Raw genomic sequence first — 19,476 nt, forward strand, 5'->3', positions numbered from 1 at the left:
TAGATCGATACTCAAATTATGGACATCCTAAGGAATCTGAATTTTTATACTATTCAAGAATTAACCAAAAAATAAAATAATGGCCGTCTCGTCCAATAAATAATTTGTTTTCATATTTAATACAATAAAAGAATAATGATTAATAAAAACTTACATCCTTATTTTCTTAACATATTTTATTAATTCCTTATAAGTAATAAATACATTTTTATAAATTTTTACATTGACGTATATATGCATAGGGCCTAGGATCTTAACATTGTAAAATCGACGTATGTACATAGAAAAACCCGCTAACGATTCCGAATGTACAACACTTACCACCTACGGATTATAAGTGCTATCTCTGCTATTTTTACAAAACATTGCGCGTACATTACGCGCTGGCTATATGTCAGCTGATGTAGCAAGCGAGGAAAGCCACCGTTGAATATGAAACAACCGATGCACTGCCACGCTGCATCGCCAACGGATTCTCGCCTGCAAAGAAGGATTTGAATAATTCCGGACCCGAAATCGGTTTACATGAATACCGATTAAGTAGAATCGGTTCTGAATATCGATTCAAAGACGACTGCAACTAAATCCGAAGACTTTACTATATTATGTATATTGTATATACTACTATACTGTTAATACTATATAGAAGCTATGCATAAATTATCATATTACATACAAAAATAAAAATAGAAAATATATAGTGAACATAAGACGGTTGCGCAAAACCGCACCACTTGTCGCTAAGAAAAACATCGTGGCCAAGCGGTTATGAAATAAGTTTTAAAAATTGATATAATATAATTATAATTGATTAAAAATGTCTCTATAGACATGAACTAGAGCCTATATTCTTCTTGGTAATACATAATTGTTACTTTTATTCAAACTTTATAGCATAGATTTCCATAAACTCCATCTAATGTTAAATTCTTCTTCAAGCATTTGTCCAAATGTTTGATAGAGTTAACGAATAATCAGAAAACTTGCTTTTACCTCACTTATCTTAACGATGTAATGTTGCCAGTATTGAGTACTCATTCCAGAGATAGAAATTTAAATGTATCTTTCTCTTAAAATATAATTCGATGTAAATTTTACGTAATACTTAAATTATTGAAACATTGAGTTTATCACTAAACTTGAAAATTTTAATTAATTTTACGTGTTCATCACATCGTAAAATTTATAATTAAAATTTAAGTTAATCATTAACGTTTATCATTAACACATTACTTAAGGTGTTTGTAATAAAATAATTGAATTTCTCACCTCTCAGTACATGCACAGAGACGGCCGAAGCGGCCACATCTGCTAGAGAACATGTGTAGTTCCCAGAATCGTTCCTGTTCGCGTTCGCTATGTAGAGTCTTGATAGAGCGCCGTTGGCGGTGGCTTCTGTTTTCACACTGCAAATAAAGATTTGTATTTTCTTATTGGCTAAAACTCTGGAGCACTGGTCTCTACCCTGAAATGTAGAAGCCTAGAGCATTCATTATGTTGATATTTTAGAGTTCCGTACTCAAAAGGTGAAAACGGAACCCTATTACTACTCCACTGTCTGTCCGTCTGTCATGGGACTCTATCTCTAGAAGCGTAATAGATAGACACTTGAAATTTTTACAGTGTATATATAACGGTGGCCGTTATAACAAATACTCTTCGACAAATACTAATAAAAACAAATGAAAATTTGTGCGAGTTCGGCTCGAATTTGGCTTACTATCTTCTTATATATAAAATTCTCGTGTCACAATGTTAGTTACCATACTCCTCCGAAACGGCTTTACCGATTTTCACCACATTTTATAAGCATATTCAGTAGGTCTGAGAATCGGCTACTATCTATTTTTCATACCCCTAAGTGATAAGGGTTGTTCACCCTTAACATTTTTTAATTTATACGGCAACACAACGTTTGCCGGGTCAGATAGTTATTTTATAAAATTTTAGCGCAGCGATATGCGTTTCTGTATATATAATACCGTTTATAAATACCGACGGTATATACTTTCGTATGCAATAATTAAAAACCTGTTATTCATCATCAACCCATCACTGTCCCACTGCTGGGCACGGGTCTCCTCTCATAATGAGAAGGATCAGGCCAAGTGCGTATTGGTAGACTTCACATACCTTTGAGATACTTTTTTATAACTCTCAGGTAAACAGGTTTCCTCACGATGTTTTCCTTGACCGTTTAGCAAGTAATAATTAATTTCTAATACGCACATAACTTTGAAAAATCAGAGGTGTGTGCCTGGGATTTGAGAGATTTGTCACTACTTAATATGTTATTATGTCACTACAAACATACACTGTAATTGTACGTATGTCTAAAGTTATGTTTTTATATATGTCTCTGACCGGCAATGAACCCCGGACCATCTACAAAATGGTAGTTATTGCTCCACGTTATAGAAGTTACTTTAGACCAAAGTGCACAATAATTTCATTAGAGACCTAACACCATTTTATTTATCAAAGCCTGTATTTAATTAAAAGTGGTCCAGGGATGATAATTCGCAGCTTATTTCGCCTTAAAGTTAATTAATACAAACCCTTATAAATCTCAGGGGGCAATTTAAACAAATAAGGGTAGTTAACACCCTATAAATTTAATCCAGATCATTTGGCGTGAAATAAGGCGGTTGGTGGTGTCTGGAGATTATATTGCTTTTGTTTGTATCACGTTAATCTGATTGGGTCCTGGATAAGTCCAATTAATCATATCAGTTGTCAAATATATTGGACAGCAAGAAAAGTCTTAACGTAGAACAGATTCGGAGTTCTTGAATTATTTCTATTTTCTAAGATTTTAAATTAGTCTGATTGATATAATCAAATGTGAGTCATTCGGTCTAATTGATATAATCAACCGTGACTCATTTGGTCTGATTGATATAATCAAATCTGAGTAACTTTGGACGAAGTGAATATCAATTTAAATTAAATAAAGGGTTTATTTTATGTGTGTATTATATGTTTAAAAAAATAACTTTACACACACATTTGATAAAAATTGACATTAGGACTTTAAGTTCAGTTCTTACTCATATTTTATTTTTATTGGTTAACTCTGTATAAGCGTGCATATATATATTTTAAGTACATACAAGAAAGGCTATAAAGCTTTGGCAAAACTGGAATAGCATCATTATCACCCAAGTTATATTTTACGTCGGGATGCCGCAGACAGGATACAGAAAGACCAAAATGACCTGTTATAAAATGTTTAATTTAAACCGAATATTACATGGTTTTATTAAATCTAAACTATATTATAACTACCTAACCTAAAATGGTGACTTGCTGGGGCGATGTCAGCACCCAGAGTTAATTCCCACGTTCGGGACTATATGATGGAAACGGAGCGGTGGTGCGGAGTCAGCGTTCCCACGGCACGGCGGCGGTGCAGGATTGGATGACTTCCTCATAATTTTGTTTAAGGCGAATGCCTAACTATGGTGGTTAAGGCCAATATATAACACCCTTCGAAGGTGGTAGAACCCTTTGTGGTTCAACTGCGGCGGCACCACTGCCACACCTATTTCTGCCTAATAACAGCAGTGTTAAGCGCTGCTGTGTTCCGTTTTGAAGGGTGTGGTAAGGGAGACATACTTTTCCGAGGCGTTCCAGCTTAGTCCTCAGGGGTAGCGGCGCATCTGTGGCCGACCTCAGGTAGGAATATCTAATTCTATCTGGGGTTGATTACAGATGTCCATGGGCGGCAGAAGCCACTTACCATCAGGTGGAATGCATGCTCGTCTGCTACCCCTATATTATAAAAAAACCCTTATAAATAAACAAGCAACAATTTCTATACTCTGTCCACATATAACAGAACTACAAATCCTCACTTAGTTTTACTTGGCCGAAAATCGAACCCTTACCACGAACAAACCAGTACATTAACCACACAAACCTCACGATAAAACGCATTCATAATGTGATTAAATTAAATCCTAGATGAATCCAAAGTAATGAATTAAATTTCACAGAGTCTTGTTCAATGTTTTTAGAGTAAAACTAGCTGACCCGGCAAACGTTGTGTTGCCATATGAATAAAAAAATGTTAAGGGTGAACAACCCTTATCACGTAGGGGCATGAAAAATAGATAATAACCGATTCTCAGACCTACTGAATATGCATATAAAATTTGGTGTAAATCGGTAAAGCCGCTTCGGAGTACGGTAACTAACATTGTGACACGAGAATTTTATATATAAGATAAACTTTATTGAAATTAATATAAAATATGAAGGGAATCGAATATGGAACCTTTACTATGACGAACAAGTATATTAACGCTATGCGAGCCTTCACGCTTAACCGCATTCATAGTGAAATTAAATTAAATCCTAAATGAATCCAAAGAATCCGTTTGCATAATCCAAATCCTTTTGAGAAACGGAATGTGTGAAGGAAATGCATTGAAAGGAAAATAATTTTCTCAACCGTGCAATGTTAACGAGGTTGCCTTTAGAAGGCGAGTCGTGGAAATATTAGCAGGAACTCCACCGTGTTATATGAATAAATGTGTGAAATAATATGTTTTGTGTGAAATGAATTAAATTGGACAGTCTGGATTCAATATTAAAAGCGAAATAAATTATGGAAATTAATATAATATATGTTTCTTCAATATCTATACTAATAATAATATTATAAAGAGGAAAACTTGTTTGTTTGTTTGATTGTAATGAATAGGCTCAAAAACTACTGGACCGATTTTAAATATTCTTTCACCATTCGAAAGCTACATTATCCACGAGTAACATAGGCTATATTTTATATGAAATATATTTGATAAATAGATTTTGAGGCGGTACAAAGTTTGCCGGGTCAGCTAGTTATAAATAAATAGAGTTCAAAAAACTAAAAAACACTCTTTTATGATAAAATCAATTAAAAATTAGAAAATAATTTTCAATCTAGGAATCAATTAAGGAACAGTAAATTGCATAATGTTTGAAAAATCACGCTATGACTGTTATTGAAACTAAGAAGTAATAATTGTTGCAAACTAGTAATTTTGCTATGTATTTTCTCTAAGGCGCTTGAACAATCTCGCCTCGAAAATCGTTAATCCTGAGGATGTTGATAAGGACAATGGTACAAAATTATTAAAATCGTGAATTGTCATCGGTTTTTGATAATTCAAATTTTGAATTAAACTGAACGTTCAAAGTGGATAGAAATCGGGTTCTAAGATTCCGTTACTGTTACGTACATACATACATACATACAACCCAAGCTAATAAAAGCGTGTTAAAAAGCTAGTTAAAACGTGAAACTAATGTGAATTAATCAATCATTTGCAGATAAGTTAATATACTGTAAAAATACACATGATTTGCGTTGTCCCGATTCTGAATATATTCAATTAATTATACATTCACTCATGTATTGAATACTTGTGTAATGAATAAATGTATTCCGTTCAATGCCCTAAAAATACAAATTTGAATAAATAATGCAGCTATTTTGCTCCTTAGTCTCATCCATAGGATAGTCGTACCGTACCCTCTTATCCATAGGACCGTCTTACTAGACGGTCTCAGACACAGACCTATATCTAAATATAGGTCTGTGGTCTCAGACTATGAGTATTCATAGACTGAATAGACATTTAATCTCATACTTATATTGTTTAGTATTACTTTATTCATTCGTTCGAAGTTTGAAGCGTTCCTGCAGCTTAGTTTTAGCAGGTAGGGGCGCATCTGTGGCTGTCCTCAGGTAGGAATATTGAATCCTATCTGGGGTCGATTACAGATGTCTATAGGCGGCAGTAGTCACTTACCATCAGGTGGACTACATGTTGGTCTGCTACTCCTATATTATAAAAAAACATATACACAGTTTCTCACCTGACTCCTCCTCTTTTCGTATCATAGTTAAGTAATCTCGCGCCGTGTTTCCAGCTAACCTGCCTCGCCGGTTGCGGCACCTCGCTCACAATACACCGCAACTCTATAATCGACCCCTCCTTGTAAAACTTGTCCTGAAGCGGTCTTCCTCGCTCGTCTATTATTTCTACTTTTGGCACTGTGAACAAAAGAAAAGAGGATTGAAAGAAATAAAAGAATGAAGAAATAAAAGAAAGGAGCTGGTATAGAATAATCGCAGAATTTTCAGCTTTTGTGTGGTACAATTTATAGTTTTTATACATTTATTAATTAAATTTATAAAAATGTATGTAAAAATGGAACTTGAATTGAATGAAAAAAATCCGGCCAAGTGAAAATCGAACTCCCATACAAAAGGTTCCGTACGTGAAATAAACAAATTTTTATATTTTTTTCAGAACAATCTAAATTTAAACGGAAGAAATTAGTAGAAGAAGAAGAGTAATCCTGTAAGGTCACAGTGTTTTCATTTTGCCCTACAGATCCCTAAAACTACAATAAGTTCAACTTTTAACCAAGATAAAAGAAAATAAAAAAAACTAAACGTTGGGTTTCATAAAATAACAAATCAATTTCAGTAATTCCTGTACCCAAATGCCTAAATTCATCAAGTTAAACACGGGATGGAGGGTGTATCAATTATCTGCTACATGGGATAGTGATGTAACCACCCCATTAATTATGTTGGAAAGCTTAGATAAAAAAAAATAGACTCCGCTTGCCAAAAGTATTGATACATTATATTTTTTTTGTATTTATGTGGTGTAGGAACACATATAGGTACACAGATACTTAGGTACACATATAATAGAAATAAATAATGAGAGACAGAACAAAGTATAATCTCGGAATCGTTATGTTGTTTATGTAATATTAAAAGCTTGAAAACGTTACAGCACCAACAGGTGTAAATATAATGCAACATAATACGCAGTTCTCATTCATTTCATTTAGGGAATCTAAAACATTGCTAAGGCACGAGTTTTAATGTAATGTTCAACTCGACTTTGTCTTCTTTTTTGGTCAGAGTTGCAAAGTAAGTTTGTTTTATGCAAGTATACCTCGAGTGGTTTTTGATTTTACGCAAAAATGAGTAATTTAGACTAAAGTTACCTACCGTAAATGTGTTTTTCACCATCATAATAAAGGAAATTAGGCCTCTCAGTTCCCTAACTGGGTCCCCTGGGTCCAACATTTGAATCTCAGACACATCATCAACCCATTTACGTCCCAATGCTTGGACGGGTCTCCTCTCATAATGAGAAGGATTAGCCCATAGTCCACCGCGCTGGCCAAGTGCGTATTGGTCAACTTCACATACCTTTAAGATTTTTTTTTTATAAATCTCTCGGGTATGCAGGTTTCCTTACGATGTTTTCCTTCACCGTTTAGCAAGTGATAATTAGTTTCTAATACGCACATAACTTTGAAAAAATCAGAGGTACGTGCCTGGGATTTGAACCTCGGACCCCTCGATCGAGAGTCCAAGTTTCTTAACCACTAGGCTATCACGGCTGACTCTCAGACACGCATCGAAATTACTTCGAATTAGTATACTGTGAAGGAAAACATCGTGAGGAATAGTGTGGACACCATTCTTTTGTATAATATAAGAGTAGCAGATTAGCATGCAGTCCCCCTGGTAAGTGGCTACTGCCGCTATGGACGTCTGTGATCTTCCCCAGATAAGATTAGATTCCTACCTGAGGTCGGCCACAGACGCGCCGCTACCCCTGAGGACCGAGCCGGAATACCTCGTAAAAGTATGTCTCCCTTACCACATACTTCAAACCCGAACACAACAGCGCGTAACACTACTGTTATTAGGCAGAAATAGGTGTTAAAACACAAAGGTTTCAACTACCATACACGTGCCTTCGATCTCATCGCAGACATTTTGCCCAGCGAAGGGATTTTCACATTAGCTGACCGTAAATATCGTTAGGGGATTACAAGCTTATCCCGGTGTAGAAGGTAATTCCCGTTTTATTTTCCCAACCCAATACAAATAACGGAGGTAAATATTTTAAAAGGGATGTTGACAAACCGGACGGTTCGTATATTTAATTAGTGATTAAAAGAGAACAAATGATCGCACTCGGTTTCACTTTGAAAACAGATTTTTTATTGAATTGTAGTAGCAAGTATACATGCAGTCGGCAAATAAACTCTGTAATGTGTTACGTGGAATCTAGGGGATAACTATCTATTAAAACATTAACATCTCTTAAAACAATATTATTTTAATCATACATTTAAATTTCGTACCACGACGTCGTTAAAGTAAGATTGTTTTTATAATATTACAATGCGCAGTTTTGTATCATGTCGGTCGAAATTATTAAATCATTTTTTTTTTGCAGGAAATTTAACTTTTTAAGCAAAATATGACAATTTCAATTGGTTTTATACAATGCATAAGCGAAATGTGAATAAGGGTTTAAGTTTGTCGATGTATCGTTTCCTCTTGGATAAGGAATAGACAAATTACTCATTATTTTACATCACTCGGCAGGAATAAAATAATACTGTTTTAGGAGACCGTGGTACGAAACAAAATAATGTTGATGCAATATTGAAATAAAACTTTGATGAACTATGATGGTTTGTAATAGGTGGTGGTAGGCCCCTTAGTGTTGCCTAGGGTTGATTGCTCATGTTCGTGGGTGGCAGTAGCTACTTAACATCAGGTGGCCTGCAGGTGGTCTGCCACTGCCACAATCTCTTATAGAATAAGAGTTCTACCTGAAGAAAGATAGATGTGTTGCTACTCCTGAGCATTTTGATAGTCGCCTCTTATATAAGTTTTAATACAACTATTTAAACCATTTTCAACGTTACCATAGCCGCAGTTTGATGAAGTAATGAAAACAAACTCATTTTTTTGTTTTTATAATTATTTTAGTCCAGAGGTTAGATACCATCAATACCACATTGAAATAATTCTACCATTTAGCCTCTGACTTACGTCGTACGAATAAAGTATCACCATAAATATTATAATTAGTGAATACATAAAACCATAAATAAAAATAATCCAAACTTAAACCGCTTTTATAACACCTATAGGAAAAATCATAAAATAAAAACGACGTTACAAAATCATAAATATATATTAGATATGTACTAAGAGCTTATCCCTACCGTAAACGGGTAATTGAAGACGGCGGGATTAATCCCGGTACGGTGAAGCACTAATCCGGGATAGCTAATACATTGCGGAATATTATGTGTAATGGGTAATGTTGCGGAATTTCATTTGCAAAGTTTTTTTTAGTTTTTCATTTCGTTCCCCAAAAATCACAATATCTTTGGGTCACAGAAAGGCATATGAATACCAAATTTCAACTCATTTGGTCCAATAGTTTCGGAACCAAGTGGCTGTGACAGACCGCCGGACAGACGCACGTGTGATTGTATAAGGGTTCCGTTTTCTGTTTTTTCGTATGGAACTCCAAAACAACGTTACCAAAGCATAAATAAATATTAGATATGGTTTAAAAGCTTATCCCTAAAATAGACGGGTAATTGAAGACGGGATTATTCCCGGTACGGTGAAGCACTAATCCGGGATAGCTAATACATCGCGGAATATTATGTGTAATGGGTAATGTTGCGGAGTTTCATTTGCGAACTTTTTTTTAGTTTTTCATTTCGTTCCCCAAAAATCACAAAAATCTTTGGGTCACAGAAAAGCATATGAATACCAAATTTAAACTAATTTTTTAACTAATTAGTTTTTCTGTTTTTTCGTACGGAACCCTAAAACAAAAGCATGAATAAATGTTAGGTATGTATTAACAGCTTATCCCTAAGGTAAACGGGTAATTGAAGACGGGATTATTCCCGGTACGGTGAAGCACTAATCCGGGATGGCTAATACATCGCGGAATGTTGTGTGTAATGGTAATGCGAAATACGGGATACTTTTACAGGAGTACCCTAATTAAGTTATTTTGTGTTAAACTAAATAGTAGGTTTCCTAGTTTTTTGTAGTCTTTTGGTATTTTATATGTAATCTACAAATACTACAATGCGTTCAATGGTTTTAAGCATTTAATTAGTCATAAGAAATGTTCCATTTATAATAAAGAAAAAATAGAAATAGAAAATAAGAGAAAAGAAAGAAATAAAGGAAGGAGGGAAATTGAATGAACAATAACAGAAAAGTAAGAAGTTAAATGTAAATGATTTTTAAAATATAGGAAAGAAGTAAAAATATAATAAAGGAATAACAAGAAGAGTAGGAAAGTAAAATGTATTATGTATAAATAAACTGGCTTTATCATAAACTTGAATTATTTTTTGTAAGATAGAAATAAATATCTGTAATATTATATCTGCACTTATTATTAGTAATATTATTAGTATCCTTAGGGACATATCCTCAAAAATGAGCCACAACACTCGTATTAATATATTTCCAGTTAATATTAAAAAAAAACTATTTCTAAAAGTGTTAGAATTATTCCCATCAATTTAATATTGAGGAATCGAGACTTAATCTACAACATTAGTAATCAAACATTTCGAATATTTGACGATTAATTTGGTCAATGTGCAATTCATCCAGCTTATTAACACACGAGTGTGCAAAATTAGTTAGATTATTAGTTTGAACCCACTGAGTATGTCAACAAACAGAAATTGACTCCAATTTGGGAGAAAATTTAAATTATTGGTACATTCGAAACAGTTATGATGTACACAGCAATTACATGCGCAACAAATAAACGCATATCGAAATGTATGTGAATGAGGATGAACTTACCAAACAGAAACCTAATAATAGTAGATATTACTTTTTCTTGTGGTTAAATGTTTATACGTATGTCTTTTAAATCAATTAAAACAAGTTTAAAGGAAGTTGGGCTACTTAATGAGGATCGTCGTCAATATTTAAAATATTTTTTAGCAAATTTTAGGAGCTCAGCTTTCGTAAATGGCATAAAGAAGACAAGTCTTCTATGCGCTACAAATATACGCTAATTGAAAAGCAAGAATTTAAATGAGAAAAATAACTTACAAAAAAAAAATATCGAAAATCACAAACATACAAGAACAAGAAACAAAGAAGTAACAAACAAAATCAAGTAATTTCATACAAGTTGTAAGAGTCACATAATTTGTAATCTTTCCAGGCCGAGGCAAGATTCTTATCGAGCGAGGAGGCAGTTTGCAGAAATAAGAATAGAAGGTGTTACCATCGACGACATCCGTAAACGAGAAGAGGTAAGGTAAGTACCTGTTATATTAAAATATACCAGAAATGTCATCAATGCACGGTCTACTATAAAGAAGCTATTTTTGAAATTATGCGTGTTAAAAATTAAATATCACATATGTTGTGAAACTTACTTTAGCGATAAAAACAATATCATTAAAAAGTTTTGTCTCCATAATATCTATGATATTTTGAATGGTGAAGTAATAGCATTAGTTCTTTTGAGGGGAGACACGATCTTTCCAAGAAATAGTAATAGGTTGATAATGAGTTAATTCCTTCAGAAGTAAATCTTACAGAAACAGTCTATTCCATTGAAAAGTGACAGTTGATACATAAAATTAAATCCTAATTCGTAGGGTCTCATATCTTGTTCTTTATCGCCATATTGAAAAAGGCATGCAAATCGTTTTTACGCTACCAGGCTCTAACAAAATGTTAATTTGGATTTTGGATCCTCGAACTTTTATATGCTTAGGGCCAAAAAATGTAACATTCTATGGATCACTTCGGTTTTCTTATAATTAAATGGATAAATATGTATTAATTAGTAAATGTTGATGACTGTGGAATATATTGTATTTCTGAAATCCCTTTTAAGCGTTTTAATAACGTAAATGCAAAACTAGTTCTAAAAAAGAACAACAACCAGCAATTAAATCCAGTCATTCAGAAGAGGTGCTTCGTCACTGTCCACAAAATGAGTTTATGACCAAACTGTTTTTACGCTCGTGTGCAAGTAATTATATACAGGCGTATCGCAAGTCGTAAAAAGGGACTCGCAAACAGTCCCAGTTTATTACCGTGACACGAGTTCCGGAAACGACATATTGTTTCACCAACTTACCAGATATTGTTTGGAATGTTCTGGTAAAAATAGCGTCTGGGATTTTTAGACGAAGGAAGCGTAGTTTTGGATTGCAAGTCAACAGCTTTATGTAAGTGATTAAATATAAATATTCTTCGCGTGATATTCAAATGTGTTGTATATGCGTTGCGTAGGTCCAGTAACGACGCATCTATCAAAAAAAATACCAATAATCGAAATTTGGCCGTGTATTTATGTTATATGAAGTTAATATTTAATCCATGCAAGGCTTTGCCTATCAAAGAATGATATTTGAGAATATCAGCGTACTAAAAAGTGTCAATTTTCGATCTTTGAAATAATGAATAATTAGCACACTCTTGCCAGAACATAGATTTACAACGTTATTAATAAGCAATCATACGAGCACGTATGACGATGGTTCCATCACAATGAAACTACAAAGAGTTTTAACCCCTTTAATCATTCGTATAAGGACTGTGTTTGATTCTACCTTCAAAAACGAATATTTCGCTGTAATGTATCAAAAACTGATCGCGTCATATCAATGAACTTTGTAATCCTTCGAAAGTATTAAAATTTCAATCTAGCTCGGTAGCGTCTTCTAGATCTCCTTTATGGCTATTATCAGCAATATTACAGCTCATCTGCGGTCATATAGGAGTAGTTATATCAAGCGTTATCGCTTTACTCATAAAATGAGGATGGAGTCGATAGCCTCATAAATAATTCCGGATCACTGCGCTGATAGGATGTAATATAGAAGTAGGAAATGAGTCTACCTGATGGTAAGTGGCTACTGCTACTGTATTCCACCTTTTTTTTTTGTTTGCGAGGGGGAAACCTTCAAAAGGTACCCGACGACGTGGGAGCGACGCCGGGTTATGTGGGATTTTTACCGCACTAAAACCCCCCCGGTGGCCACCCTCGGCGCTTGGTGAAGAACTCCGGGATCTCCAACACAACCGGAGTCCTCCGAGCGCGATGCCCCAATCGGGCTCTTCCCTGGGGGAGCAGTTTACGCTCCTCCCACACACCTAGTGTTTACAACGGTATGCGGCCACACACACCGTCGTCCTTCCCGGGGTTACTTGCTGGACGGTTCGAGCTCCCACCCTTGCCGCCCGCAACCCCAGAAGCCCCCCTTTAGTCGCCTCTTACGACAGGCAGGGGATACCGTAGCCCTATTCTAGTCCCGAGACTACAGGGACAACTGTATTCCACCTAAGATAAGATCAGATTCCTACCTGAGGTAGGCCACGGATTGCTACCCCTGAGAAATAAGTTAGTCGTCGTATAAGCATTTCTCCCTTATCACACCCTTTGAACCTAACACAGCAGCGCGCAATACTGATGTTGTTATTCTGCTACTGTTATCATACAGAAATATGTGTGGTGCATTCGGGATCCAAGTGTTCTATTACCATTAGATGAACATCAGTTAAATCTAGGGGCCTCTGACAGCCTAGTAGTTTAAAAGTTCAGAGTTTAGAGGCACCTTTGACTATTCTAAGTTATGTAAGTATTGAACTGTTGAGAATTATATATCATGTGTTTTGTAAAAGAAAATCGTGAAGAAATCTATATGGCTAAGAGGTTTATAAATCTTGGAGCGTTTGCTGTCTTGACTGTATAATAACATCATTTTGTTTTTCGTAATCTTCTGCGCGCATCCTTTCATTTGATATCCATATTGTGGGCGTTCATAAAAAAATAATTGGTCCGCCATCTTGGGCCATCCGCCATATTAGATTTAGAATGACGTCACTAAGATAATCATACTTTGTCATCCAAACCAAATGTGTAAACCAAAATTTCTGCTCACTTTGTTGGGGTCAACGGGTTTAAACTCTGTTGGAAGATAGTATGTATTATTACATTGTTTGCAGCTTACCGTTTATTTTTACTTACTATTTTATTTTTATATGCCCACCACAAACCTAATTATTATCGTCATCCCCCAGGGATCACTGGCAGATAATGGCATTAGGCAATAAGTTTAACCTTTGATACAATTAGTTTAAGGTATTTCAAGAAAAATAAATAAACAATGAAACCCGCTAATATACAACGAACTAAAAAGGCAACTTAAATAAAAGCTTTAAAAAATATACAAAAATTTGTTCATTTCATCCTAAATTTGAAACGGAAATTCGTAAGTCGTTAAGTCTCTATTTATTTTAGTAATTTTTAGACGAGAGATTAACAAAAAGTTATGTTCCCGCTTAACATTTGAGTACTCCGCGGCACCCATTTTGGCAAGCTTACCCGCAAAATCGCGAAATAGTAAACAGTTTGTTGGCATGAAATCTTTTATTTTATACAAATGTTAACTGCTCTATCTCTAATCTTTATTTTTGTAGCAAAATTATACGATTTTCCATTTACTCTAGGCTCTCAGGTCTTGAAATTAGTATGAAAATATTAACTCGTACTAACATGGTAGGTAACCATGAGTTTAGATGTGTCCGGATAGTCTAGAATTATAGCTATTTTTTTTTATTTTATTAACGCTTTACTATTGGAGAATAAAATGGAGAAACATGCACATTAACAAACTGTTGCTTCTTCAAGACGTTTTATGTTGCCTGACATACCTGTGATAAATACATTTTCTAACGATGTTGGAAAAATCAGAAGTACGTCTTTGATTTTAGCTTAAGCTCAAAATTATGAATCTTTTAATGAGTTAATACAGTTATTTAAAAGTACAATATCATACTTCTTATGACACTTATTTAAAAAGACGACATTGTTCAAAATGGCGAAATTTCTATCTACTACTCGCTTCTCTGTAATGTACGTGCAAGATACATATACCAAAGCCATATTTACATCATATTTTTTTAATACATCTCAATCCTTTCAGCTCAACCTTATTTAAGGAATAAATGGTATTAAACCGTTTGAATCATGGTATAATAACATTACGGTTGAAACCGTAAACGGAGGTCTTTTTATTTCAAAGCACCTTTGAAATATAAGTCAAGGGTTAATCTTCGCTTTCCCAACGGAACCCATTTATTGTGCGCACGAATCTTTATTAATCTCGACTCAAATGTCAAATTTCCCTAAAATGGTTATGAGAATTTTCTGAGGTGATTTAACTGTTGTAAGTACAAGATTTTCCTGTGAAATATGACCAAAATTGTACCTTTGAGTAGTTTCAATATTAGAAATTTTATAGTCTCATTGCTATCACAGTGGAAATTTGTTGTTAAAAATTGCTAATGTATTGAGTTTGTTACTGTAAGCTCATTGCTATCATTATGACGTCATATTTGTAATATTTTTATTTGAATGAGTTATATCTTCAGTATAAAAGATTTCAAGACCTATCTAGCTATAATATCATACCTATCCTAACTGGAGTCATATCCGATGTACTTGAATACTTGAGTATTTATGTTGTAACGTCACAAGTAAGTTGAAGGCATAGATTAGTAAAGATACTTCGCCGCCTTGAAATTGAATGAAGCCACAAATGGCTTATTATCGTAAGTTCTTTTTTTGAATTCTTGACAAATAAAAACATTTTTAGAGTAAATTTACGAATAAATAACTAATACTGCGTAATTTACATGAATTTACATAATAAATAAATAATTATTTAAAATATTTTAGGGATATATTAGCACGGAGACGTGGCAAAACTTTTTTACGCAAGTATTTCAATTCTGGGCACATTCAAAAACTGGGCACATTTTCTAGTTAGGAGTGAGTAATCTTTACTAATCTATGGTTGAAGGTGGTAGAACCCTTTGTGGTCCGACTCCGGCGGCACCACCGCCACACCTATTTCTACCTAATAATAGCAGTGTTAGGCGCTGCTGTGTTCCGGTTTGAAGGGTGTGGTAAGGGAGACAGACTTTTCCGAGGCGTTCCAGCTTAGTCCTCAGGGGTAGCGGCGCATCTGTGGCCGACCTCAGGTAGGAATATCTAATCCAGTCCGGGGTTCTTTACAGATGTGTTATAAGACAGCAATAGGTATTGCTCTTTTTGATAACATGTTGTAACAATTGATACACACCTCACTATAGTTGTATCTAGATTCAATAGAGAACCAATTCTAAAACAGCCATTTTGTTCTATCACTGCTCATACATTGCAAAAAAAGTGTGAGAGGCAAATAAAATAGCCGCCATTTTGGATTACAATCTTTATCGAATCAAATAATACAAAACTATATAAACAGTCACGACAATATTATTATGTAATTGGTCACTCAGACAAGTAAATAAGTCAACATAAAGATAAATCTACTCCAAAGTAATAAGAACTGGAAGTTACGTAATAACGAAAATATCCATTGGCTTATAATACTGTTTGTCGTGTAAGCCAACTTATATTAAGTCTCGAGGTCTGTTAACTTATAAGCAAGCGTCCCGAATAATCTGGCCTTGTTTATGGGGACACTACATTACGTTGTCTAGGTTAATAGCGCATTATACTGAAGCAGATAATTTAAGTACAAACAAGAATCTACTTAGGGATGAGTTTTAATACATATTTTAGGTAGTAATTTGTTTTTTCAGGATTTGTACAAAATGTTAACTTAGTTTACGTTTACACCGTATATTGGAAGGTAGTAGAAAACCTTTTATGGTTTCACTTTGGACCCACATTGGTATCACATTCTTATTTATGCCTTCTGCATCGCATAACAACGCATCTGTGATATCCTCAAGTAGGACTCTAAGGTCGTTTGTCCATCGCCACCATCACCGAGCCGATACCGATAATTACTGACGGCGCCGAAGTAGCGTACATACATTTACTATAGCCGCTTTTTACTTTTAGCACCTTTCTTGTGCTTTGAACTGAATATAATGTGTTTAAAGTTGAACATTAACCCTATACTTGACATTGTGCACTTAAATGCACATTCAAATCAGATATTTTTTTTTCGAAAATGCAACATAGAATCTTATTAATAATAACTCAAAGCGACTTAGCAAACGTTTCTTTATGTCAGAAAATGAAATCTATATCTGTCTCGTTCACACATTGTCAGTGGTAAACAAAATTGCGAGCCGTCGGTCAGCGCCTGCACAACACTCTCTAAGTATCTTATGTTATCTGAATGAAATTAAGTTATATGTACAAAATTTATATAATCTTACTTTCTGCAAGCTTTATTCAATGTTTTAGTGATATTTTTTTGGGATATAATATTTTGAATATATAGTAATTCATGACTTTTGTTATGTGTGCATTAAAATGCACACTGCCAACGACATACAATATTACTGTTTGTCAATTTTGTGTCTTTAAATGCACACTGCCAACTTTGCTACTATATACTAAGGTTCTGCACACAAGGTAGGGGTAGCGTGAACAAAGTTCAAACAGAGTTTTTTTTTTATAATTCATGACTGAAATTAATATTTCCCCGTTTCCACTAAATTCCCAGTCCTTAGCTTGCAAATTTTTTTTCGGATGACTGGAGGCCGAAAAATTCTAGCTTTGGTATCTAAATTGCGTAATTAAATCTGATGTAGAATCCAGCAAATCTTAGAAAGATGAATTCCAGATGTCTAGGGCTCATCAAGACGTCCCTGAACTCATGTCCTGTCCAATCAATAGCGTCTTCTGTCAAAAATGTAAACATCTCCAATACCGACGATTCCAGAAAATCTGCAATATCAATCCCAGATAAGACCAAATTCCCAATTGAGGTCGGGCATAGATGCGCCACTAGCCCTGAAGACTAAGCTGAAATGCCTCGGAAAAGTATATCTTCTTACCACATCCTTCAAACAAGTGTAATAAAGTCCAATCACATGCTTACATTTAATACAACATTCTAACGGAAACATAGATGAAGGTCTAAACAGACAAGTCGCTTTATAGCGTACAAATATGATAGGCCATCGTTAGTATTGTCTTCACAGATCTTGGACATCTTCGTTTGCAATTCCTGGTTGCTGTTTCATCATGGGAACAGCGGTAAACAAAAATTATTGCCACTCAAAAAGTTTTGAGTCGCTTTATGTGAGAACAGCCTTTTTTTGGGAGGAGGTCTTCTAATCTTTCAACTCAACTAAAATATCTCAAAACTTGTTGACATGTCATAACTTCCGAGACTTTTATCTTTAGTATTTTCAAAATGTATGATATTTTTTATATTTTTTTATTATTTCTTAGTTTAGTGAGTACTTGGCGGTGTGCATTTAAAGACACATATTTTTTTCTTGTGAACCTGGCAGTGTGCACTTAAAGACACATACTATATTCTGAAAACTGAAATTCAGAGATTTTTTATTTTATTTTTCCTAATATCCTTGTAACCCAATTAACGCAGGGAAGTAGCAAAAGTATAATTTTTTTAGGATAAAATTCTCTGCCAAGTATAGGGTTAAACGAGTGAGGATACGTTTAAACGTTTAACATTCTGAATGCAATTTAAACGATGATAAATGAACGTGGGAAGCTTGCGGTTTGAACGTGACATTTCGAAATTCACTCGCTTTTCACTATTTGAACATTGTTTTTTGTAATTTAATAATTACGTTTAAACAATTAAATGTTTTTAAAAGTTTATATTTATCAGTATGAGATGTAAAATAAATAAATCCCAGCATTTAAGATATGCTATTATACTATATATTGACAAACCATAAAGCGCCATTTTGTCAATTTAGACATTTAATGTTACGTTACTGACACTATTGTTCTGATACAATCCGCTAGGGGCGCTGATAGGAAATTGTGTGGGCAAATAGATAAACAAATACCAAAACAGTCATATTTGTCAAAACGTAAAAACTCATGGTAAGGGTACTGGCGTTGATTACATTTGTCTAGGTATGGGCGGCAGTAATCATACCATCAGATGGACTGCATGATCGTTTGCTACTTCTATATTATAATATAAAATTGGCCAAGTGTGAATCGCACTTCCACCCGGTGGGTTCCGTACCACAAAATTATCATTTGTTTTTATTTTTAGTATTTGTTGTTACAGCGGCTACTATTATACATAATCTGTGAACATTTCAAATATCTATCTATTACCGTTCCAGAAATAAAGCCTTATGACAGACGGACAGATACTAGAGTCTTAGTAATAGGGTTCCGCTTTTACCCTTTGGGTACGGAACCGTAAATAGGGCTGACTTACCAACGACAGTAAGATGCACTCTTCTAACCAACGGCGGATGAGTCGATATCTGGCACTCGTAGTATCCTTCGTCCCTTTCACTCACGTACTGTATGAGCAAGCGCCAATCATTCGGGTGTTCGAAGGCTAGGGAGTATCTGGAGTCAGCTGAGTAGGTGTGACGGCCGAAGGAAAGGAGATGGAGTTCTTCATCACGACGACGGACCCAGGATATCTGTGTAAAATAAATAATGATTTATTATAATTGTGGTAGAAATTTCCGTGGTTTGACTCCAGCACTACCATCACACTGATTTTTGCCTAATAACAGCAGTGTAAACGCTGATGTATTCTTGTTTGAAGGGTGTGGTAAGGGAGACATACTTTCTCGAGGCTTTCCGGCTTTGTCCT

General features: G+C 34.8%; 1 protein-coding gene across 1 annotated transcript in view; it reads right to left on the bottom strand.

Moving 5' to 3' along the window:
- Window positions 1-205: 205 nt before the first annotated feature.
- Window positions 206-19,476, bottom strand: part of LOC140755057 (zwei Ig domain protein zig-8) — a 230,789-nt gene continuing 211,518 nt past the window's right edge. The window contains exons 4-7 of the mRNA XM_073090241.1: window positions 19,087-19,300; window positions 5,872-6,049; window positions 1,270-1,406; window positions 206-480 (exon numbers count right to left, since the gene is read on the bottom strand). Coding sequence (XP_072946342.1) covers window positions 395-480; window positions 1,270-1,406; window positions 5,872-6,049; window positions 19,087-19,300 — 615 coding nt within the window. The 3' untranslated portion in view covers window positions 206-394. The remainder of the gene's footprint in view (window positions 481-1,269; window positions 1,407-5,871; window positions 6,050-19,086; window positions 19,301-19,476) is intronic.

Source organism: Epargyreus clarus, unplaced genomic scaffold (assembly GCF_041222505.1).
Source record: "Epargyreus clarus isolate Ecla_fem2 unplaced genomic scaffold, WU_Ecla_fem_2.2 ptg000032l, whole genome shotgun sequence".
In the NCBI taxonomy this organism is placed as follows: Eukaryota; Metazoa; Arthropoda; class Insecta; order Lepidoptera; family Hesperiidae; genus Epargyreus; species Epargyreus clarus.